This window comes from Lynx canadensis, chromosome F1, assembly GCF_007474595.2.
Source record: "Lynx canadensis isolate LIC74 chromosome F1, mLynCan4.pri.v2, whole genome shotgun sequence".
In the NCBI taxonomy this organism is placed as follows: domain Eukaryota; kingdom Metazoa; phylum Chordata; class Mammalia; order Carnivora; family Felidae; genus Lynx; species Lynx canadensis.
In genome coordinates this window covers 53,240,210-53,261,697 of record NC_044319.2, presented here as the reverse complement: position 1 = coordinate 53,261,697, position 21,488 = coordinate 53,240,210, and the positions used below count along the sequence as shown (strand labels likewise).

Below are 21,488 nucleotides of genomic sequence, written 5' to 3'. Positions count from 1 at the left end.
TCTTCTACAGCTCCTGGAAAAAAAAAACACATTATTGAAAGGGCTTTTCAAAATTAATTTCCATATAATTTTTTTAATGTGGTGGCCTATATATATATATATATATACATATATATATATATATACATATACACATGTATATATACACACACACATATATATATATACACATATACATATATATAAATGTTAGACTATTGAGACTTCCTTGTCTGAAGATTGGGTTCATAAATAAGTGATCATCTAAATTATAAGGACAATACTACTTATTAAAAGGAAAAGAAAGATCAGTGAGAGACAGGTTTCCATAAATGTGTTTTCAAATTAAACAGTCATTAAAATAAAAACATATATATGAAGGTAATTGTTCATTTACAATTCTAAATCTTCTTTACATTGGGAGCACTGACATTCAAAGGATAATTCATATGTATAGAGTGTGATAATATAATAGAGCACAAAGCATGTTTAAAGTCTTAAAAAGTTACATGGTATCAGATAGCATTTATAGAATTTAAATGATGCTGGAGAAATGCATTTTTCAAACTTCTGAATTTTTATCAATACTGTACTACATTTGGTCTCAGGTCAAGGCCTATTAGAACATAATTGTATCACGTGAGATAGGATGGTATAGTACTTTGAATTGTGCTCATATTTCTTTAATCCCAATTCCCAACTTCAGGTTTGTTGTAATGGAGTCCTCCATGACCCCCAGCCTGGGCACCACTGTTGTGAAGAGAAGTATATCCCATTCGTTTTGAATTCAACTGGGGTTTGCTGTGGTGGCCGAATACGAGAGGCTCAACCAAATCATCACTGCTGCTCTGGGTATTATATCAGAATTCTACCAGGTGAGAATCATTTCCGGGTGTGCTCAGCATCAGGGAGCAAGAATTCCTGTCCTCTTCAAGGTCCCTCTAGCTGCATTAAAATCACATTGACACGAGGCAGATTAACAGGAGAAAATCCAATTTAATGCCATATGTACGAGGAATCTGCACAGACGTGGAAATTCCAACGGCAGCCAGGCAAAATGAAGTATACACGTCATTCTGAACTAAGGGTAAGGGTGTAGGGCTCTGAGACATCAGAGGAAAGGAATGCACTTCACAGGGCAGTAGAAAGAAGAGTAGATGTTTTGTAATTAGATGTTTGCCCTGCTGTATAGATGGGTCATTCAGATGAAATTTATCTCTGCTAATAACCCTTATTCTGGGAAAGACCCCCAATTTAGATTATTCTATGTAATTAAGGGAGGGACAAAAGTTTCTCTTCAGCCTGCAAAGTCTCAGTTGCCTTCAACTCAAAATAATCTTCGCTCCAGTGTGGCTCATTTTGGGGAGGCTGCCCTTGGCCCCTACATCGGTAGTCTGGGAAGCTGAAAAAGCCAACACATGACTCATGCCAGCCAACTACTTCAAGCACCTAAACAACAAATATTCAATGACTAACACATAGCCAATGGCCTGCTTTAAATATAATTTCTTCCCTCAGCTTTGTTGAAATTTAAGCAGGACTAGGTACAAAAAAGAGAGGGAATACAAGGGACTTACAGTATCTACTACGTAAGGAAATATATCCAGACCTGGATAACTCTCTTTATTTTGTGACTTTATTTCAATCATGTGGCTAAAAATTTTCACCATAAATTCTGTGAATTTCTAAGTGTTCCACTGCATGAAGCCATTCTTCATGTCTTCCATTTCTATTCTGGACTATGTATTGTTCCCGGATGTATCAGAAACCCAAATTCTGAGACTAGTCCACTATCAGGCTAGGTAGGGCAAAAAGAGGGTTGCAGCAAAGAATAGCAAACAGGGATCTTTCCCTCCTCACCCTATTTTTTTTTAATTCTATCAGCTGACTGAATAAACCATTGTCCAACTTTCAACTACACAATGTCCAGTGAATGCAATTGAGAATAAAGACAATAACCATTGGTATTTATAAAACACAAAGTCTCTGGTAGGTTCTGTATTTAAAGGTTTTACTTATGATACCTTATATACTTTTCACAACTAGGAGATTGGCATTTTCTCTAAAGTTTACAAACAAGGAAACGAGTTCCGAAAGGGTCAATAACATAGCCAGATTCACATAGCTGGGAGTGGACACGTTTCAGTGTGTCTTTCCAAAACCCATGCTCTACTCTACTTACTCTTTTTGGGTGGGTGGGGGAGGGAGGGCGGAAATCTGTTATTTACTTTATTACTTTTTTTTTCCAAGTTTTTATTTAAATACCCGTTAGTTAACATACAGTACAATATTAGTTTACATAAAACACCCAGTGCTCAACACAAAAAGTGCCCTCCTTAATACCCATCACCTATTTAATCCACCCCCCAACCCACCTCCTCTCCAGCAACCCTCAGTTTACGCTCTGTAATTAAGAGTTTGTGCACGCCAATGTTTACAGCAGTATTATCAACAATAGCCAAATTATGCAAAGAGCCCAAATGCCCATGGACTGAGGAATAGATAAAGGAGATGTGGTATATACAATAGAATATTACTCAGCCATAAAAATGAATGAGATCTTGCCATTTGCAACAACGTGGATGGAGCTAGAGAGTATTATGCTAACTGAAATAAGTCAGAGAAAGACAAATACCATCTCATTTCACTCATATGTGGAATCAAAGAAACAAAACAAATGAATATGGGGGAAAAAGAGAGGCAAAATAGTTACTCTTACATAACAAATATATGTTAATATGTATTAACATAGTTTTTAAAATGACTATTCCAGACTTCTAAATATCTTCACTATCGTCATTGGCAGTTACTGTTTATCCTGGAAAAGCCATTGACAATACAGATTTTTTTTTCCTACCACCTAAGTTTAATGCCTATGTCTTCAGAAACACAGAAAATGGATATGAGGCAAAGAGAAGAAAGTTAAGTGTTCAGATGCCCAGGAAAAGCTGAATGCTTTGAGATATCTAGTTTAACATGAAATTTATGCCAAACATCTACTTAATTCAGGTATTTTACCTTGTGTTTGGCATAAATACATTTACCCAGCATAAGTGAAAGGAGAAATTGTCTTATCCAGCATCTCTTTGGCAAAACACTGGAGCAAAAAGGAAAGGTGAGGTAATTAAATACCATGCAAGTTTATTCAAAGCAGAGAATCTCTACTCTTCTTAATTTTTCCTTAATATTAATAGAAAAATCTGTCTTTACAACCATACCATTATATCTTATTCTCTTGCAAAAATACTTTCATAATTGAATAACTCTTAATCAACTAGATCTTCCAAGTAAGAAAACACAATGGTGACGAAAATAAGGATTTTGTAGAAAATGGATAACTTCTTTATACTGGAAATCATAACGTTAGCAACTAATCAAACTCTACCAAATGTGTTACTCTCTCAAAATAGTTTGCACTTGGGGAGTTTTCAACTACATTTCCTGTCTTCCCTCCCAGGCAAAAAGTTGCCCTGAAAAATATAATTAAATAGATGAAATGGGCATGTTCTGTTGTTTTCTTCCTGTTGCTCAGACCAATGGATTACACAGGCTTTTCTCTAATTCTAGCAGAGAGTTAGATAATGGTGTTTTTATTTCTAAGTCACATTAAAATCTTTGATGTTATGATTTGTAATTAACTGTTTACACTCTGAGAAAATATTCTCTGTCCCTTTGACTTGATGAAAAATACTTGGTTGCACCCATCACAGCTATTAACTCTTAGGAGATTTGCCTGTCACCTTTTCAATCCTAACGTGTCAGATTTCAAACTAAGAAAATGATCTTTTTAAAAAAAAGAAAATAAAATTTAACTTTTTTCTCCCTAAAAAATGAACTAAACCATTTATTGACATTATTCACAACTTTTTGGTAAGTAACTTTTGAAACAAGAGTTTTTAAAATTTTTTTAATGTTTATTTATTTTTGAGAGAGACACAGAGCGTGAGAGGGGGAGGGACAGAGAGAGAGGGAGACACAGAACCTGACCCGCGGGCTCCAGGCTCCTAACTGTCAGCACAGCCCCACGCAGGGCTAGAACCCATGAACTGTGAGATCATGATCTGGACCAAAGTTGGATGTGCAACTGACTGAGCTGCCTACACTCCCCTTGACACAGAGTTTTTAAAACCTTCATCATCTGTATATGACATGCACATACGCCACATGCTCACTCAAACCTCAAACATTTTAATATCTTCCAAACTGTTGAGCATGGCCCAATTTGGACTCCTTTTAACTAGTTCATTTTTCACAGTATTAGAATGCCTACCATGGTATCAAGGGAAAAAGAATCCAATCTCATGGAATAATCAAAGAGAGTGTTTTGCCGTAATCATTCATCTCAATGTACCCAAATGAAGAGATTATATTGTAACCTCTATGCTCAGCCAATGGTCTTTGTTAACTACTTTAACACTGTTTACATCAAGAAAGAAGCATAGTGACCCCAAGCCATCTTGCATCTAAATGCAATTAAAATTCAATCAGTACTCTGTCACTTCAAGGCTGAGATGGGTACAGGCATTTTGATATTTACAGATAAGTCTGAAATATTGGTTAATAATATTTACTTCATTTTTTTTTCTCACAACTTGCCTTCACAGCACCCTGTAACAAAGCGTGGCAGAGGAGAGAATGCTTATTCCACTCCTCTTTTTTTTTATAAATATGCTAATGACCTCAAGCTAAATGTTAATGTGGGTCATTCTTTGATAAGAATAACAATTAACTGTTAAGACTGCATGGTAGCTTTTAGAGAGAAAACATTTTTAAGCCTGTCGTGAAATAGATTCATTTTGAGAGGTTAATGAGAAGGTGACTGATCCTTGTATCTTATGTCTAATAGACCTTTTTTGAGGGAAAAAAATTCAGTTTTGCTTCTCATTGATATAATCCACATCTCTTTTTATAAAACCTTTTCTTCTGTCAGTAACTGAGTAAGATTCTGAGGGATTCGAGGAAATGTAGCTAAAATATTTAAACCAATTAATATTTGTTATCCTCAAACTGGCTTTAAAAAATGTTAGTTTTCCCCAAGATAGATAGATAGATAGATAGATAGATAGATAGATAAATGTGGACGATATGTTTTTTCTAAGCCCACTGTTGTCCTAAGTGATATTTAATTAACTGGTGCTGCCCCTGGCCCATGTGACACATTATGTTAAAGAAAGTTTGTCAAGAAGAGACTGCTCTCTGGCTAAGGAGATTTAAGAAATAGGGGCAACCACATTCAAGACCAAATTTGAAAGTCCTTTTACCCAAAGGAATATAACAAGTACAGTAACTTTACTAGTCACAGTAGACTCATTCCTCCTTCATTGGCCTCTAGTAGATTCATCATTAAAAATTTAGAATTTTCTTCTGCTTATAAATACCATGTTATAGGATCCTTTCAAAGACTATCAACTAAACCAACTGCCCCTTGCATTCTAGGAATTCGTATTTTGAGAGAAAACTGATTATGCCTTGGCCCGCTCTGTATTTTCCCTAGAGAAATGAAAACTTATGTTTACACAAAGACCTGCTCACAAATGTTTATAGCAGCTCTACACATAATTGCCAAAAACCAGAAACCACTCAAATGTCCCTCAGTGGGTAAATGAACAAACAGTGGTATATCCACACAAAGGAAGACTGGCCAGCAATTAAAAGGAACAAACTAGTAATAAATAGATACTATGATCTATTACTAGTAATAAAAAGATACTATGATGAGTGAAAAAAGCCAATTTCAAAAAGTTACTTATTGTAAGAGTACATTGGTATGGCCTACCCAAATGAAAAGACAGTCTCTAGCGAAGGGGAGCAAATCAATGGTTGCCAAGGCTGATGGGTGGGAGGAGAGTGTGACTGTGAAAGAATAGTACAGAGTTTTGGGGGGAGTTGAAGTTCATTTGTATCCTAATTGTATTTGTGTGTTAAAATTCATAGAGCTATGTGTCCCCAAAAAGGTCAATTTTCAATGTATGATTTTTTTAAATAAAAAAATGTTTAAGTAGTACACCTTAGAATTCAATTTCCATTTTATAAATAAGAAAAGTAAGACGTAGAAACAAGACCAAGTCACCCCATTAGTCAAGATTGAAATTTGCATGATTGAAATTAGATTGGAGTGCCTGGGTGGCTCAGTCGGTTAAATGTTGGACTTCAGCTCAGGTCATGATCTCATGGCTCATGAGCTTGAGCCCCACATTGGACCCTGTGCTGACAGCTCAGAGCCTGGAGCCTGCTTTGGATTCTGTGTCTCCTTTTCTCTCTGCCCCTCCCCAGCTCACCTGTGTCTCTCTCTCTCTTTCAAAAATAAATAAACATTAAAAATTGTTTTAAGTTAGATTGAATCATTAGAGATATTGTGTTATATAATAACGCGATGACTGCATACATGTAACTTAATATATTTTTCTGGTACATTGGTAGAACAGAAAGAAAGGAAATTCATCTCCATTAAAATTACATTGAAAATTCGTATTAAAAGAAAGCAAGCAAAAATGTCCCAGAGACTAGACTCCTTATTTCAGGGAATATTGTCTATGATCATATTTTAATGAAAGAACAAAATTCTGTATAGAGTTTTGCTGGTTTGATGCTGAGTAATTAGTAGATAAGAATGATGGGCTTTGGAGTCAAACTGCCTGGTTTCACATCTCATCTGTTTCACTTATTAGTTGTTAGACCTTCATTAAGTTACTTAAACTAAGTAATATTACTGGGAGTCCAATGTCTCTGATTTCCACTGAGCTCCTGAATTAGAACCCCCAAAGCTTTCATGTGCAAATAGAAGGAAAAGTTGATAGCAATTGGGGAGCATAAGACTAAATGGGGTTAACAGGAATCCTTTAGGCGACAGAAGATAGAGTCTCTTGGGAATTACTATAGAGCAAAGACTCAAATGTGTCCACTTTCATCACATCCTATTAAAGGGTAGCCAGTTCATAAAAGCTAGGAATCAAATGTCTAATGGACATTGAGATCCTATGAGACCAAAGATCCTCATTGATTCTTGTTGATTCTAAGGGACCAAGCAATCCTTTATCTAAGCTGAGTTTTAACAATTGACTGGGGAAGTCACAAATAGCTTCCAACCTTTAAAGAGAAAGAAACTTCCCATTTTTCATGACATCACAGTCTAAACTCTAGACCCTAGAAAGTATGCTTTGTTCTGAAAAAAACGGATGCTTGGAAACTGTGTCCTTTGTGTGCTACTACTGTCAACAAACACAGAGAATCAATTTGTCAAGCTTTCTGGGGAACATAACAGAAGGTGAACCACACATTGTGTGAGAGTGGAGTTTTAACGAGGAAATCCAGTATCTTCAATATGTTAGCTTCTTGGGGCAACTGTAACAAATTTCTAGAAACTTAGTGGCTTAAACCAACACAGTTTTATATATCTGACATTTCTCAAGGTCAGAAGCTCCAAATGGGTCTCACTGGGTGAAAATCAATGTCAGCCAGGCTGCCTTCCCTTCTAGGAGAGAGAATCCTTCTTCTTACCTTTTCCACCTTCCAGAGGCTGCCCACATTCCTTGCCTAGTGGCCTCCTTCCATCTTCCAGGCTTACAGTGGCCATTCAAACCTTTCTAACATAGCATTATCAAACTTAATTCCATCTGCTACTTTAATCCCCTTCTGCCATACAACATAACACAGTCACAGGTTCCAGAGATTAGTACATGGACATCTTTGGGAGGTCATATTCTGCTTACCACACTAAGGTTAAGGTTAAATAGTTGTGAGAATTAAAGTGGCATTTCTATAAACTCTTGGGGCATAGCTATCCCAAGTGAATTAAAAAAGATACTGCAAGTCTGAGTGCAAGAGTAAATGAAAAACTGTTAAGAATACTTCTATTACTCTAAATTAAGTAACTGTCTCAAGGATTAAAGAGAGGATAGTATTAGGTTTGGAACCACAGGAAGTGAGGACGCACAATCTTGTTAATGACCCTAAAATCTTGGACAAAATGGTATACAGTCATTTATCTTTTTGATGGAATAAATAGGATATTATAAGAGTTACTATGGGGAATAACAAGTCTTTTCTGAAGGTATGTGGATACAATGGACCTGATTTTCTTCAACAGCAATTTTTTTAGTGGATTTTTAGCCAGTTTCAAGAAGGACATAGCCAGATTTATAAAGACCTTTAAGGGTTTAGCCTCCTCTATGAATCCCATATCTAACTACTCCTTGACCCACAGGCTCTTGAAGACAGATTCAAGATATGAAATGTAGATCATGAAGGCATCAGGTATTAGATAATCAATCTGTGCCATCATCAAATTACAGGCTGGGGATTCTTCTGGGAGTTCCAGAAAAGCTTCTGGGTCCACATTTAATACTGGCATCCCATTTACAAGGTAGATCTCCTCCCATCAGATGCACCAGAGTAGAATTACTAAGTAACAAAAAAGTGTGTTGATTACAGAGAAGACAAAGACAAAGACAGAGTCTGAAAGGCATTTGAAATTTCTATCTCTTATTCCTAGGAAGGAATGATAGAAATATAGATGGGGAGCCTGGGTGGCTCAGTCAGCTAAGCATCTGACTTAGGCTCAGGTCATGATCTTGTAGTCTCTGGGTTCGAGCCCCACATTGGGCTCTGTGCTGACAGCTCAGAGCCTGGTGCCTGATTCAGATTCTGCCTTTCCCTCTCTCTCCTTGCTCCTCCCCTGCTCACACTCTCTCCTTCTCAAGAATAAGTAAATATTTTAAAAAATTATTTAAAAAAAGAAATATAGTAGAATTTATGGTAGATCATGTAGCCCCAATATTAATTACAAATGAAAACTTCTATTTCTATAACTGCATGAAAAGTTCTGTTTTTTTGTGTTAAAGGCAGTTATGAATTGACCAGAGCAGCTACTCTCACAGACAGGGGTTGTGTTATCAGTGTTTTGTCTTTTTCCTTTTTTGGTTCTATCTTTCTAGCTAAAGTAGAGCAAATGTTCTTCCAATGGCCCTTTTTCTTATAATAATGACAGTTGTCTTTTTGTAGACTAGACACAGATGTGTCCTTGTTTTTTGCTTTATCTAATTGGTTAATCTGAAAGGCTCTTAATCCGATCTATTTTTTTCCTTTTTTTTTTTTTTCTGAGCCAAAGTCTCTTCCAAATGTTCACCAAGCTCTTACGATTTAGAGACGGCACAGTCTACTAACCTATCTTCTGTTTTCTGAGAAATTATGAAGTCTTGATTTCTCTTGAGGCCAAAGTATTCCTGGTGGTAGCTAAGTGGTCTGTTGAGGCCAGGCATGGAATTATGTTTCCCCTGTTTATGGAACTGGATTTTTTTATTGTGGTAAAGGAGTGTGGGACCCAAGGAATTTAACAAAAATCCCCTACCCCTGGACAAGCAGAGCAAGACTAACTCCATTTTGTGCTACACCCACCGTCTCATGTACAACCCCCACATGACCTGCTTATTGCTTAAGACACTCCCCCACCCTAGTCAAGCCGCTGAGCACACCCTTACTGGAAACCGGCTCATACAGAATGCGGAACCCCTAACCGCCAAAGAATGTAAACCCCGCCTTTTGCCTGCCAAACTTGTGCGCCAATTCTGACCAGAGTGATAGGCTAGTTCAAACAATTACTATAGGGTAAATTGTAATTCAATTGGCCACCTGCGTGTGGACTGACATGACTATGCAACTTTCTGTGTGTGTTACAATCTCATTGGCCACTGGCCCCTATAAAACTGCTACGCCTCTTAACCTAGGGGTCCAAGTCCCTGCTCCGCTGTGTCGGGTATACTTGGGCCCAAGCTAGAGCTTGCAAATAAACCCTCGTGCATTTGCATCGGTATCGGCTCCTTGGTGGTCTCTTGGATTCGAAATCGGGGGCATTATAGGAGACATAACAAAGTTTATCATTTTAACAAGTTTTAGGTGCACAGTTTAATAGCACTGAATACATTTACTTAGTTGTGCAGTCAGGACGAGTACTGTTTCCAGAACATTTTTATCTTCCTAAACTGAAACTCTGTACCCATTGAACATTCACTCCCCATTGTCCTTTACCTCCAGCCCCTCACAACCACCATTCCGTTTTCCATCTCTATGAATTTGACTTCTCTAGGTATTTCATATAAGTAGAATCATATAATATTTGACATTTTGTAATTGGTTCTTTCACTTACTGTAATGTTTCCAAGGTTCATCTGTGTTGTAGCATATGTCAGAATCATATTCCTTTTCAGGCTGAGTAACATTCCATAGTATGTATCCACCACATTTTGTTTATCCGTTCACCTGTTGATGAATATTTGGGTTGTTCCCACTTTATGGCTATTGTGAATAATACTGCTATGAACATTGGTGTACAAATATCTGTTTGAGTCTCTGCTTTCCATTATTATTATTTTTTTTAGCTTTCTACCCACAAGTGGTATTCCTGGATCATATGGAAATTCTGTGTGTCCTTTTTTGAGGAATTGCTGGAATGTTTTTCACAGAAGCTACACCATATTATATTCCCAACAATAGGACACCTAGTCGGCTCAGTCGGTTAAGTGTCTGACTTCATTCAGCTCAGGTCATGATCTCATGGTTTGTCAGTTTGAGCCCGCATCAGGCTCTGTGCTGACAGCTTGGAGCCTGGGGCCTGCATCAGATTCTGTGTCTCCCTCTCTCCTAGCCCCTCCCATGCTGGCATTCTGTCTTCCTCTCTCAAAAATAAATAAACATTTAAAAAAATATCTTTATATTCCCAACAGCAATGTGCAAGTTTATTATGTGCAAGGGTTCTAATTTCTCAAATTCTTCGCTAACATATTATTTTCTGTGGGTTTTTTGTTTGTTTGTTTGCTTGTTTATAATAGCTGTTCTTCTGGGTATGAAGTAATATCTGATAGTGATTTTGATATGCATTTACCTAATAATTAATAATATTCAACATCTTTCCATATGATTACTGGTCATCTGAATATCTTCTTTGGAGAAATGTCTATAAGAGTGCTTTAGACATTTTTTTTTAATTGGGTTGTTTGTGTTTTTGTTGTTAAGTGGCAATTCTTTAGACTTTTTGGATATTAGTCTCTTATTATTTATATGATTTACAAGTGTCTTCTCCCATGGGTTGCCTTTTGACTCCGTTGATAGTGTCTTTTGATGGATAACACTTTTAAGTTTTTATGAAGTGCAATTCATCTACTTTTCTTTGGTTGCCTGGTACTTTTGATCTCATATTCAAGAGTTATTGCAAATCCAATGTCATGAAGCTTTCCACCTATGTTTCTTCTAAGAATTTTATAGTTTTAGCTTTTACATTTAGGCCTTTGATCCACATTGAGTTGATGTTTGTATATGGTGTATGTATAAGGAAAGTGTTCAACTTCATTCTGTTGCACGTGGATATTTACTTTTCCCAGCAGTATTTGTTGGAAAGATAGTCCTTTCCTCATTAAATGGTCTTGGCACCCTTGTTGAAAATTATTTGGTCATTTTGTAAGGTTTTATCACTGGGCTGTCTATTCTTTTTTTTTTTTTTTTTTAATTTTTTTTTCAACGCTTATTTATTTTTGGGACAGAGAGAGACAGAGCATGAACGGGGGAGGGGCAGAGAGAGAGAGAGACACAGAATCGGAAACAGGCTCCAGGCTCTGAGCCATCAGCCCAGAGCCTGACGCAGGGCTCGAACTCACGGACTGCGAGATCGTGACCTGGCTGAAGTCGGACGCTTAACCGACTGCGCCACCCAGTCGCCCCATGGGCTGTCTATTCTTTTCCATCGGTCTGTCTGTCTGTCTTTGTACCAGGACCACACTGTTTGATTGTTAACTGTATCTTTGTGGTATTGATTGTATCTTTGTAGTAAATTTTGAAATCAGGAAATATGAGACCTTCCAACTCTGTTCTTTTTCAAGATTGTTTTGGCTATTTAGGATCCCTTGAGATTTCATTGCAATTTTAGGATATATTTTCTACTTCTGCAAAAAATATTGTTGGGATTTAGATACAGATTACATTGACTCTATAGATCATTTGGGGTAGTATTGATGTCTTAACAATATTGTCTTTTGATTCATGAACATGGGATGTCTTATTTATTTATGTCTTCTTTAACTTCTTTCATCAGTTTTTTGTACTTCTCAGTGTGTAAGTCTTCCACTTCCTTGGTTAAGCTTATTATTAAGTGGGTTTTTTTTATATACTATGTTAAATGGAATTGCTTTTAAAAAAATTTCCTTTTCAGATTGTTGATTCTTAGTGTATAGAAACACGACTAATTTTTACATATTGGTTTTGTATTCTGCAACTTTGCTGAATTATTTTATTAGTTTTAACAGGATTTTGGTGGAATCTTTAGGGTTTTTTTTACATATGAGATTATATAGTCTGTGAACAGAGATAATTTTTCTTAGGCCATTTCAAGTGGGCTGTCCTTCATTTCTTTGTCCTGCCTAACTGCTCTGGCTGGCTATCTATTTCAATATTATGTTGAATAGAAGTAGCAAAAACTGGCAGCCTCATCTTCTTCCCGATCTTAGAAGAAAAGCTTCCACTGCGGATTATAATGTTAGTTGTGGGTTTTTCATACACATCCTTTGTTATGTTGAGGTAGTTTCCTTCCATTCCTAGTTGGTTGAATGTTTTTATACTAGGATGGTGTTAGATTGCGTCAATTGCTTTGTCTACATCATTTGAGGTAATCATGTATTTTTTTCTCCATTCTGTTGCAATAGTATATCATATTGATTGACTTTCATATGTTGAATCATCTTTTCATGCTTCCCAGGAATAAATCCCACTTGGTAATGTGGTATAATCATTTAAATGTGCTCTTGAATTCAGTTCACTAGCATTTTGTTGAGAAGTTTTACATCAATTTTCATAAGGGATATTGGTCTGTAGTTTTCGTTTTGTTTTTTTCTTGAAGTGTCTGTCTAATATCAGGGTAAACCTGGCCTCATAAATTTTGTTAAAAAGTATTCCTCTTCAGTTTTTTAGAAGAGTTTGAGAAAGATTAGAATTTTTTTAATGTTTATTTATTTATTTGGGAGAGAGAGAGCATGTGTGAGGAGAGAGGCAGAGAGAGAGGGAAAGAGAGAATCCCAAGCAGGCTTTGTGCTGTCAGTGTGGAGCCCGACTCAGGGCTTGATCCCACAAACCATGAGATCATGACCTGAGCCCAAATCAAGAGTCGGACAGTTAACCCAACCCACTGAGTTACCCAGGTGCCTTGAGAAGGATTAGTACTAATTCTTTAAATGTTTGGTAAATTTCACCAGTGAAGCCATCAATCCAGAATTGTTCTCTGTTGGGAGGTTTGGACTTTGCTTCAATCTTGTTACTAGTTATACATCTATTCAGAATTTCTATTTTTTCATAATTCATCTTTTAGGTTATGTGTTTCTAGTAATTCGTCCATTTCATCTGGTAGGATGGATTTTTGACCAATGAATATGGACAAGAAAGACTTCAAGGATACCTGCTAGAGTATCTGTTTTTTTTTGTTCTTTATATATCTATCCATACTTAAATATTGTCCCACATTTTTAATATCATTTTGGTAAGCAAATCGTCTTGCTTTTACTGACAAAGTTTTGGCATATCTTGACCTCACACATAGATAAACTAATTGATAAGGGAGTCCAGGACTATAAATTCCTAAGGCAATCCTAAATTCTTCAGGGAACTTGAGCCTTCCTTTTAAGAAGGCTTGATAAGTCATTAACTAGATTATTTAAATCTTATCTGGACCATCCAAGGCTTAGAACTAAAAGACCTGCCAGGCTGGTGTATATACTCACAGACCACAGATCGCAGGATAACATGAAGAGATATTGTCCAGGGATAAAGATATGTTTTAAAAGGGGAAGTGGAAGAAAAGGAAGAGGGTCTGTTGAAGGTGCAGGAAAAAGAAGAGGAGTAAGGCAAGAGGAAGGAGAGAGTGAAGGTTCAAGGGTTCATAAAGGAGGTCAACTGAGGAGGTCAAGTGAGAGTTGGGTCATGAGATAGAAGTACAGTTTGAATTTTAGATCCACCAAGTTGGTAGTCCTTTCTAAGCTATCCTTAGAAGAATAAATTTAATTTTTTTTTGTCTTTTGGAGTTTTCCTGTCTTTTAGAAGCATCTTCATACCAAAAAAAAAGAAAGAAAAAGGAAAAGAAAAAAGAAAAAAGAAAAAAAATGCTGCCTATTGATATTTATAAAATTTAAACTCTGATCCCAAGGCACCAGGCAAAAAGTTATTTTATTCTTGTTTCAACTTTCCCAGAATATCATGTAAAGGGGGGATGTAAGTACAGCTACACTAGTGAAATTCCGTGTCTGTGATAGCCCAGAAAAGTATTAATGTGCTGACTTGATATAGAATATTTTTACCTCCTCTCATTTATTTTTTTTTCCAACTTTTTTTTTTTTTTTTTTTTTTTTTTGGGACAGAGAGAGACAGAGCATGAACAGGGGAGGGGCAGAGAGAGAGGGAGACACAGAATCGGAAACAGGCTCCAGGCTCTGAGCCATCAGCCCAGAGCCCGACGCGGGGCTCGAACTCACGGACCGCGAGATCGTGACCTGGCTGAAGTTGGACGCTTTAACCGACTGCGCCACCCAGGCGCCCCTTACCTCCTCTCATTTAATTGAGCTTCACATCAGAAGTATTTTGTTTGCTTAAATAAATAAAATTTGGTTAAAGAAATTATAATGTAGGCAATACCAATTTTATGTTAATTTCTGAATCCACTCCACTTTCAAAAAAAATTACACTAAATAGATAGAAAAGTATTTGTAGGCAAACTTTTTTGTAATACCACTTATCATGTTGCCAGACCTACTGTGTTCATTTACTAGGGGTGAGAGAGGAAATAGGTAACATAGCATTGCCTCTAAGTTACCATGTGTGTATGTGAGCAGACCCATGTTTATACATCTTTAATTGAAAATTTTTAAATTGTTTTGAAATTTTGTAACTCCAAAATGACAGCATTCTTTCTAGTAATTCTGTCAACCAGTCGGCATCTGCAAGATGATTGTGATAAAATTTCCTTGTGAGTCAAAGCATATTTCTTTTAACTCATGCAATGATTGTTATTGTCCTAAATTGACAGGTGAAGTATGTTGTCCAGATGAACAGCACAATCGGGTTTCCACTGGCATCGGCGACTCCTGCTGTGGCCGAATGCCTTACTCCACCTCAGGAAACCAGATTTGCTGTGCTGGGAGGCTTCGGGATGGCCATGGCCAGCAGTGCTGTGGCGGACAGATTGTGAACAAAGATTTAGAATGCTGTGGTGGAGAAGAAGAAGGCATGGTGTACAGTCGCCTTCCAGGTAAGGAGCCCTTGTCTACTTTTCAATCGGTGGAGATTCTGAGAAACACAGGTCGGGAAATTGCCCTAGATACAAAGCAAATAAGTAATTAAAGCTCATGTGAATTATGTCTAATACATTTAAGTATATATTCTACAACAAATGAAAATGTAATCTCACCTTTTTTTATGTTCGTGGATGCATTTCATGAAAATGGATCAAAGCTCTTTCCTGTTGAGAAGTGTCATATCCACCATAAACAAAAACAAACACAAAAACACACGTGAATGCATGCACTGGTTCTGGATCAAGAGAATATTTCCTAGCAATGCTAACAGTATACAAAATTATTATTGATGATATGTCAGTTCTTTTGCTCCCTTATTCTTTGGTAGCTATGAAATTAACACTAACTTTAATAGCAATCATTATCATTGATTGAGTGCTTACTATCAACCAGGTACTATGCCCAATGTTTTATGCATTACTAACTCAATCCTTTTTTTTTTTCAATTAATCTTTATAACAGTCTTACTAGATAGGTTCTATTATTGTCTACATTTTAAAAATGAGGAAGCTGAGGCACAGAAATTAGTCACTTGTTCAAGATTCCATAATGAATTTTTGGGTGCCTGAAAGTTATATAATTTGGGGGGGTCCTCTTTAAGGAAAGAAAATAAAATGATGAACATTTATTTAGAAGGGGAAAATAAATTATGAAATTTACAAATTTAAAAAATAAAATCTAGCAAATGCCACTAACATAAAAACAGCATGTCTGGATTATATAACTTCTCACATCCCTCTTTTTTCCCCCTGACATGTTTAACTTATACCCTTGATCACCTCTTCATGGGGCAATGACTTTGTGCCATTTATCAATGAGAAGGATAGAAAGATAATTCATTCTTTCCTAAGCAAAATACGTTTTAATTATTGAAATTTAGAAAAGTGGTTTTAAGCTTCAAAGTTTATTATTATAATATTATGTAAATTCTTAGATTATTGTCAAATTTAGAGAAACATTTACCAAGGATCTCTCTAAGATTTAAGGGCATTTTAAGTTTTCTTATCTTATTTTATTTATTTTTTATTTATTTTATTTTTTAAAGATTATTTATTTATGTTGAGAAAAGAGAGAGAGTATGTGAGCAGGGGAGGGGGAGAGAGAGAGGAAGAGAGAGACTCCCAAACATGCTCCACTGACAGTGACCCAATGTGGGGCTTGATCTCATGAATCTGTGAGATCATGACCTGAGCTGAAATCAAGAGTTGGATACTTAATTGACTGAGCCACCCAAGTGCCCTGAGTTTTCTTATTTTAAAGTAATTTGCAATGACATGTGTTAAATATTTGTTGAATTGACAGCATCATACCAGTTTTTCATGGCTATCATTTTATGACTGAATTTGAGCTATAATTTATAATGATATCACTATTTTATCTATGCATCAGCCGAAGTATAAATTTTTTCAATGTATTTATGAGTTACCTCTCTTCATAATTTGTAATAATTTATACTTCAATCTGAGATCCATCAGCTTCTTTTAATAGTTTACTACTTTTGTTATAATCTAAAATTTATTTTGTTATAATTCTCTTGATGTCAGAATATTTCAGTTGATTCTATTGGTCAGTTCTACAGCTTTTGTTTCATATGCCATTAATTTTTCTGTCTGATCTTTCTCTTTCTTTAAAGCTTCCCCTTATATGCATCCATATTAGGAGTCTGTAATTTCTCACATTTCTTATCTTTCCAAATTGAAGTTAAAATGGCATATTCAAGGCCTAATGACTTTTTTATAGAATTGACAAAAATCATAAACATAGCTACTGAACCCAAACTAAATATTGCCCCAACTCAACTTCCCCTTACTTAGATTTCAAAAATGTACATGGTCACTCTCCTATTTTAGTCAATACAAGGATACATAAGATACAAGGCAAGTTAAAGGAGCAAGAGACAGAGGCCATGAAAAATTGTAGTTAAAGATTATACATTCGCTAATTTTATAAAAATATATAACCATGCTTTTCCTAGAAGGGGCTCTTGTCAGAAAACGGCCCTGAAGTTCAAGCTCATTAGCTTCAGGGTAAATCCGCCCATACAACTAGCAAGGGTTGAGAACTCCAGCCTTTCTCTGAGCATAATTTCAGGACACCATTAGATCTTGACGCAGATGAACTATGAATTTCTTGTTTTTCTATAATTTCTTCTTTAAAAAAACATCAAAAAGTTATCCACAATATCAGTAATAATTGTTGAAATTAGTATAGTGTTATTGTTATATACCGTTGTATATGTTGTATATATTTTTATACACATTTTCTTCCTTTTTTAAATTTTATTTAAATCCAAGTCAGTTAACATATAGTGTAACAATGGTTTCAGGAGTAGAATTTAGTGATTCATCACTCACATACAACACCCAGTGCACATCCCAACAAGTGCCCTCCTTAATGCCCATCATCAATTAGCCCATTCTCCCACCCAACACCCCTCCAACAACCCTGTTTGTTCTCTGAATTTAAGAGTCTCTTTCTTCTATGTCAAAGTTCTGAAGATAATTATTAAGAAGAACACTTGAAGAACAAAACTAATCAATCAAAAAATTTAAAAAGTATCAATCCTGGGGGTACCTGAATCTTGTATCTTAACAAGAATAATAGACTTCCAATATTTTCATAGCCCTTAAATAAATGAGAAATGCTTGATTAAATTATTCACAACTGAATTTCAGTACTCCCGGTATGGGAAAGATTGTCTCCTTCTTTCAGGCAAAAAATGCCTGATTTCTAGTTTTTTATTTTATCTTTGGACAACTCTCAAGTGTGTTCCCAAGGCATTTACTAGTCTATGCAGTTATAAATCACCCACCTGGATCCACACTATACCCATTCTGTACATTCTTTTATTAATTTTTAGTTTTTATTCTGACAGAGAGAGTACACACACATGAATTGGTGAGTGGGAGAGGGACAGAGAGAGAGGAAGAGAGAATCCCAAGCATGCTCTGCGCTGTCAGCATGCAGCCTGATGTGGGGCTGAAACCCACAAACTGTTAGATCATGACCTGAGCTGAAGTCAAGAGTCGGATGCTTAGCTGACTGAGCCACCCAGGCACCCCTCTATGCATTCTCCAGTGAGATATATATGGAGGAAGACTTTAACATATACTCAGACTGTTTGATAGTACCGTGTCATTTTGTTGACCTCCATCAACTGTCCAGAAAATAGTGACGATGGATTGTTGCCCTACATACAACAGAATTGGACTTCAATTAGCACACTTCCATTGACCCCAGAAATTTAAGGATTACCTCCAACATACCTCACAGACACCTGGATCTGCACTATAAGGTAATGAGAAAGGCGACTTTGCCAGGTAAAACCAAGAAACAATAACAAAAACTAACTTTCTAAGATCTTTAAAAACGAATGATGCATTAAATCATATGATACACAAGAGTTCAGTGTAGAAATATAATCCTTTGAGAAAATTTCCCCCAGAATCGTAACCTTAAGAAGTTAGCATTCGAAAGATAAGTGAAGTACACCCAAGGAATTCAGCCCACTCGGGTGTCTCCTAGACACTGGTTATTGGCTAAAAGATGTACACAATGAACAGGAGACAAAATACAACAACAAAAAATAAACAACAGTCTGTGTTCACTATTTGCCAAACTGAATTGTGTACTTCATAATATACCCACACATTTATAACATGCTTAAAGCTCGCAACAACCCTATGAGGTAAGGACTATTATTATCTCCATTTAATTTTTTTTTAACATTTACTTTTTTGAGAGAGAGAGAAACCATGAACAGGGAAGGGGCAGAGAGAGAGGGAGACACAGAATCTGAAGCAGGCTCGAGGCTCTGAGCTGTCAGCACAGAGTCCGACGCAGGGCTCAAACTCACAAACAGCAGGATTATGACCTAAGCCAAGGTTGGATGCTTAACCAACTGAGCCACCCAGGCGCCCCTGTTATCTCCATTTTAGATATGAGGAAACAGAAGTGCTTCTAACAAAAGTTAAAAACTGTCCCCCATACAAAAGAAATTAGAACATAATACTAAACTAATGCCACATGCTATAGAAAGATTACGTTTTGGGTCTTTTCAACTATATATATATTTTGGGTAAATAATTAGAATCAGGTTTGTTCAAATAATGATATACCTGAACCATGCCTATCAAAAGAAACCCCAGAAAACAAAAAACAACAACAAACACTGTCCCCAAATCACATAACTACCAAGTGGCTGTATTATTTCAGGTAGCATTAATTGCTGCTATAAACGAACCCCCAAATTTGCAAAGTCTCAAATACAATAGGGGTTATAGTTTTCTTATATAATAGTACTGGGATATGAACCTATCTGCAGGTTACCTCTCTTCCCTAGGTATTTTGGCCATTCCACAGGTAGCTTCTAAGGTCACCTGGGGGTTATACCCATTCCTGCAACCAAAAGAGGAAAAGAACATGGAATAATGGGTGTGCAAATTTTTTATTGCCAGGTCTAGGAATAGCAAAATTTAAGTTAACGTTTCACTAACTGGAACTCACTATCTGTTGACACCTAAGTGCAAGGGGGTCTGGGAGATTTCCTCTGGAATCTCTTGCCTCTGTGGCTAAGAAGGGATTCTAGCAGCATCCAAATGGCTACAGAGCCCATGCTCTTAACCTCTTTCTTTGATCATTACGATATTTGGAGAAGCATGGACACCCTCCAACCCAAACTGTATGTCAGGTCTAATGAGCAAGGTCAGTATCATAAACTACCAAATTGCAAACATTTTTTGGACGACTGGAAAAAAAGAGGCCTTATACACTCTGCCCTTTGAGTGCACACCTCATGTTTGCCAAAGTTAGAGGAAAGGGTAATATAAGGCACCTGGGTGGCTCAGTAGGTTAAGCATCCGACATCGGCTCCAGTTATGATCTCTCGGTGCATGGGTTCGGGCCCCGCTTTGGGCTCTGTGCTGATAGCTCGGAGACTGGAGCCTGCTTCAGATTCTGTCTCCTTCTCTGTCTCTCTGCCCCTCCCCCGCTCATGCTCTGTGTCTCTCTCTCAAAAAATAACATTAAAAATTAAAAAGAAAAAAAGTATAAGAAAGGGTAGTATGTATGAGTGCTAGGCCCTGAGACAGTCACTTTTAAAGAATGACGTGGGGGTGCCTGGGTGGCTCAGTCTGTTAAGCATCCGACTTCAGCTCAGGTCATGATCTGACAGTTTGTGAGTTCAAACCCCATATCAGGCACTATGCTGACTGCTCAGAGCTTGGAGTCTGCCTGGGAAGCTGTGTCTCCCTCTCTCTCTTCCCGTCCCCTGCTCTCACTCTGTCTCTCTCTGTCTCAAAAATAAATAAACATTAAAAATTAAAAAAAACAAAAGAATGACATGGGTCTTCTATGGGTCTGACCCTTTGCAGAAACACCTTTGCAGGTGGTCTGTGAGATCAAAATGATCTTCATACTAATACTAACCTATTATATATCTTTTTTTTTGCATTTATTTATTTTTAAGAGACAGAGAGAGACAGCGTAAGCAAGGGAGGGACAGAGAGACAGAGAGAGAGAGAGAGGGAGAGACAGAAACAGAAGCAGGCTCCAGGCTCCAAGCTGCCAGCACAGAGCCCGACGCGGGGCTCGAACTCGCAAACCGCGAGATGATGACCTGAGCTGAAGTCGGACGCTTGACCGACTGAGTCACCCAGGCGCCCCTTATATGCCTTTTTCAATTTCATTCTCTCCTGTGTGTACAGTGGAGTTTTTCAGAGGCTGCATGTGTGATATCACAACAAACTGAATGCAGAAGCAGGTATGAGAATTTAGTTCCCTTTATTAAGCCAGCCATTAGAGAGGCTTGCAAAAATATAAAACAGTATCATTCTTCTCAAATGTTACCTATTATTATTTTAAATTAATTAGTAAATACATATTTCAAAAGTTGTTGTTTTCGACTCCAACCAGTATTTATCACAGATATAACCTGTATAAGCAAAAGCTATTTGGAGTCTTTAATTATTTGTAAAAGTGTAAAGAGATCTTGAGACCAAACTTTGTGAACCTCTGCCTTAAGGCATGGTAATCATGTGTACTAGAAAATCCTGGCAATGAGTTAGTTGTCCTGTGCTATGATCAACCAGCTGAGTATCTCCTCTTCTTTTGGTTGAGTAGTTAAAAAATAGGCCCCTTAAAGACAGAACAAGGTGGGGCGCCTGGGTGGCCCAGTTTTTGAGCAGCTGA

General features: G+C 37.0%; 1 protein-coding gene across 1 annotated transcript in view; it reads left to right on the top strand.

Annotated features, from left to right (window-relative positions):
• Positions 1-21,488, top strand: part of USH2A (usherin) — a 739,358-nt gene that overhangs the window by 545,160 nt on the left and 172,710 nt on the right. Inside the window, exons 48-49 of the mRNA XM_030302386.1 lie at positions 686-854; positions 15,032-15,253. Coding sequence (XP_030158246.1) covers positions 686-854; positions 15,032-15,253 — 391 coding nt within the window. The remainder of the gene's footprint in view (positions 1-685; positions 855-15,031; positions 15,254-21,488) is intronic.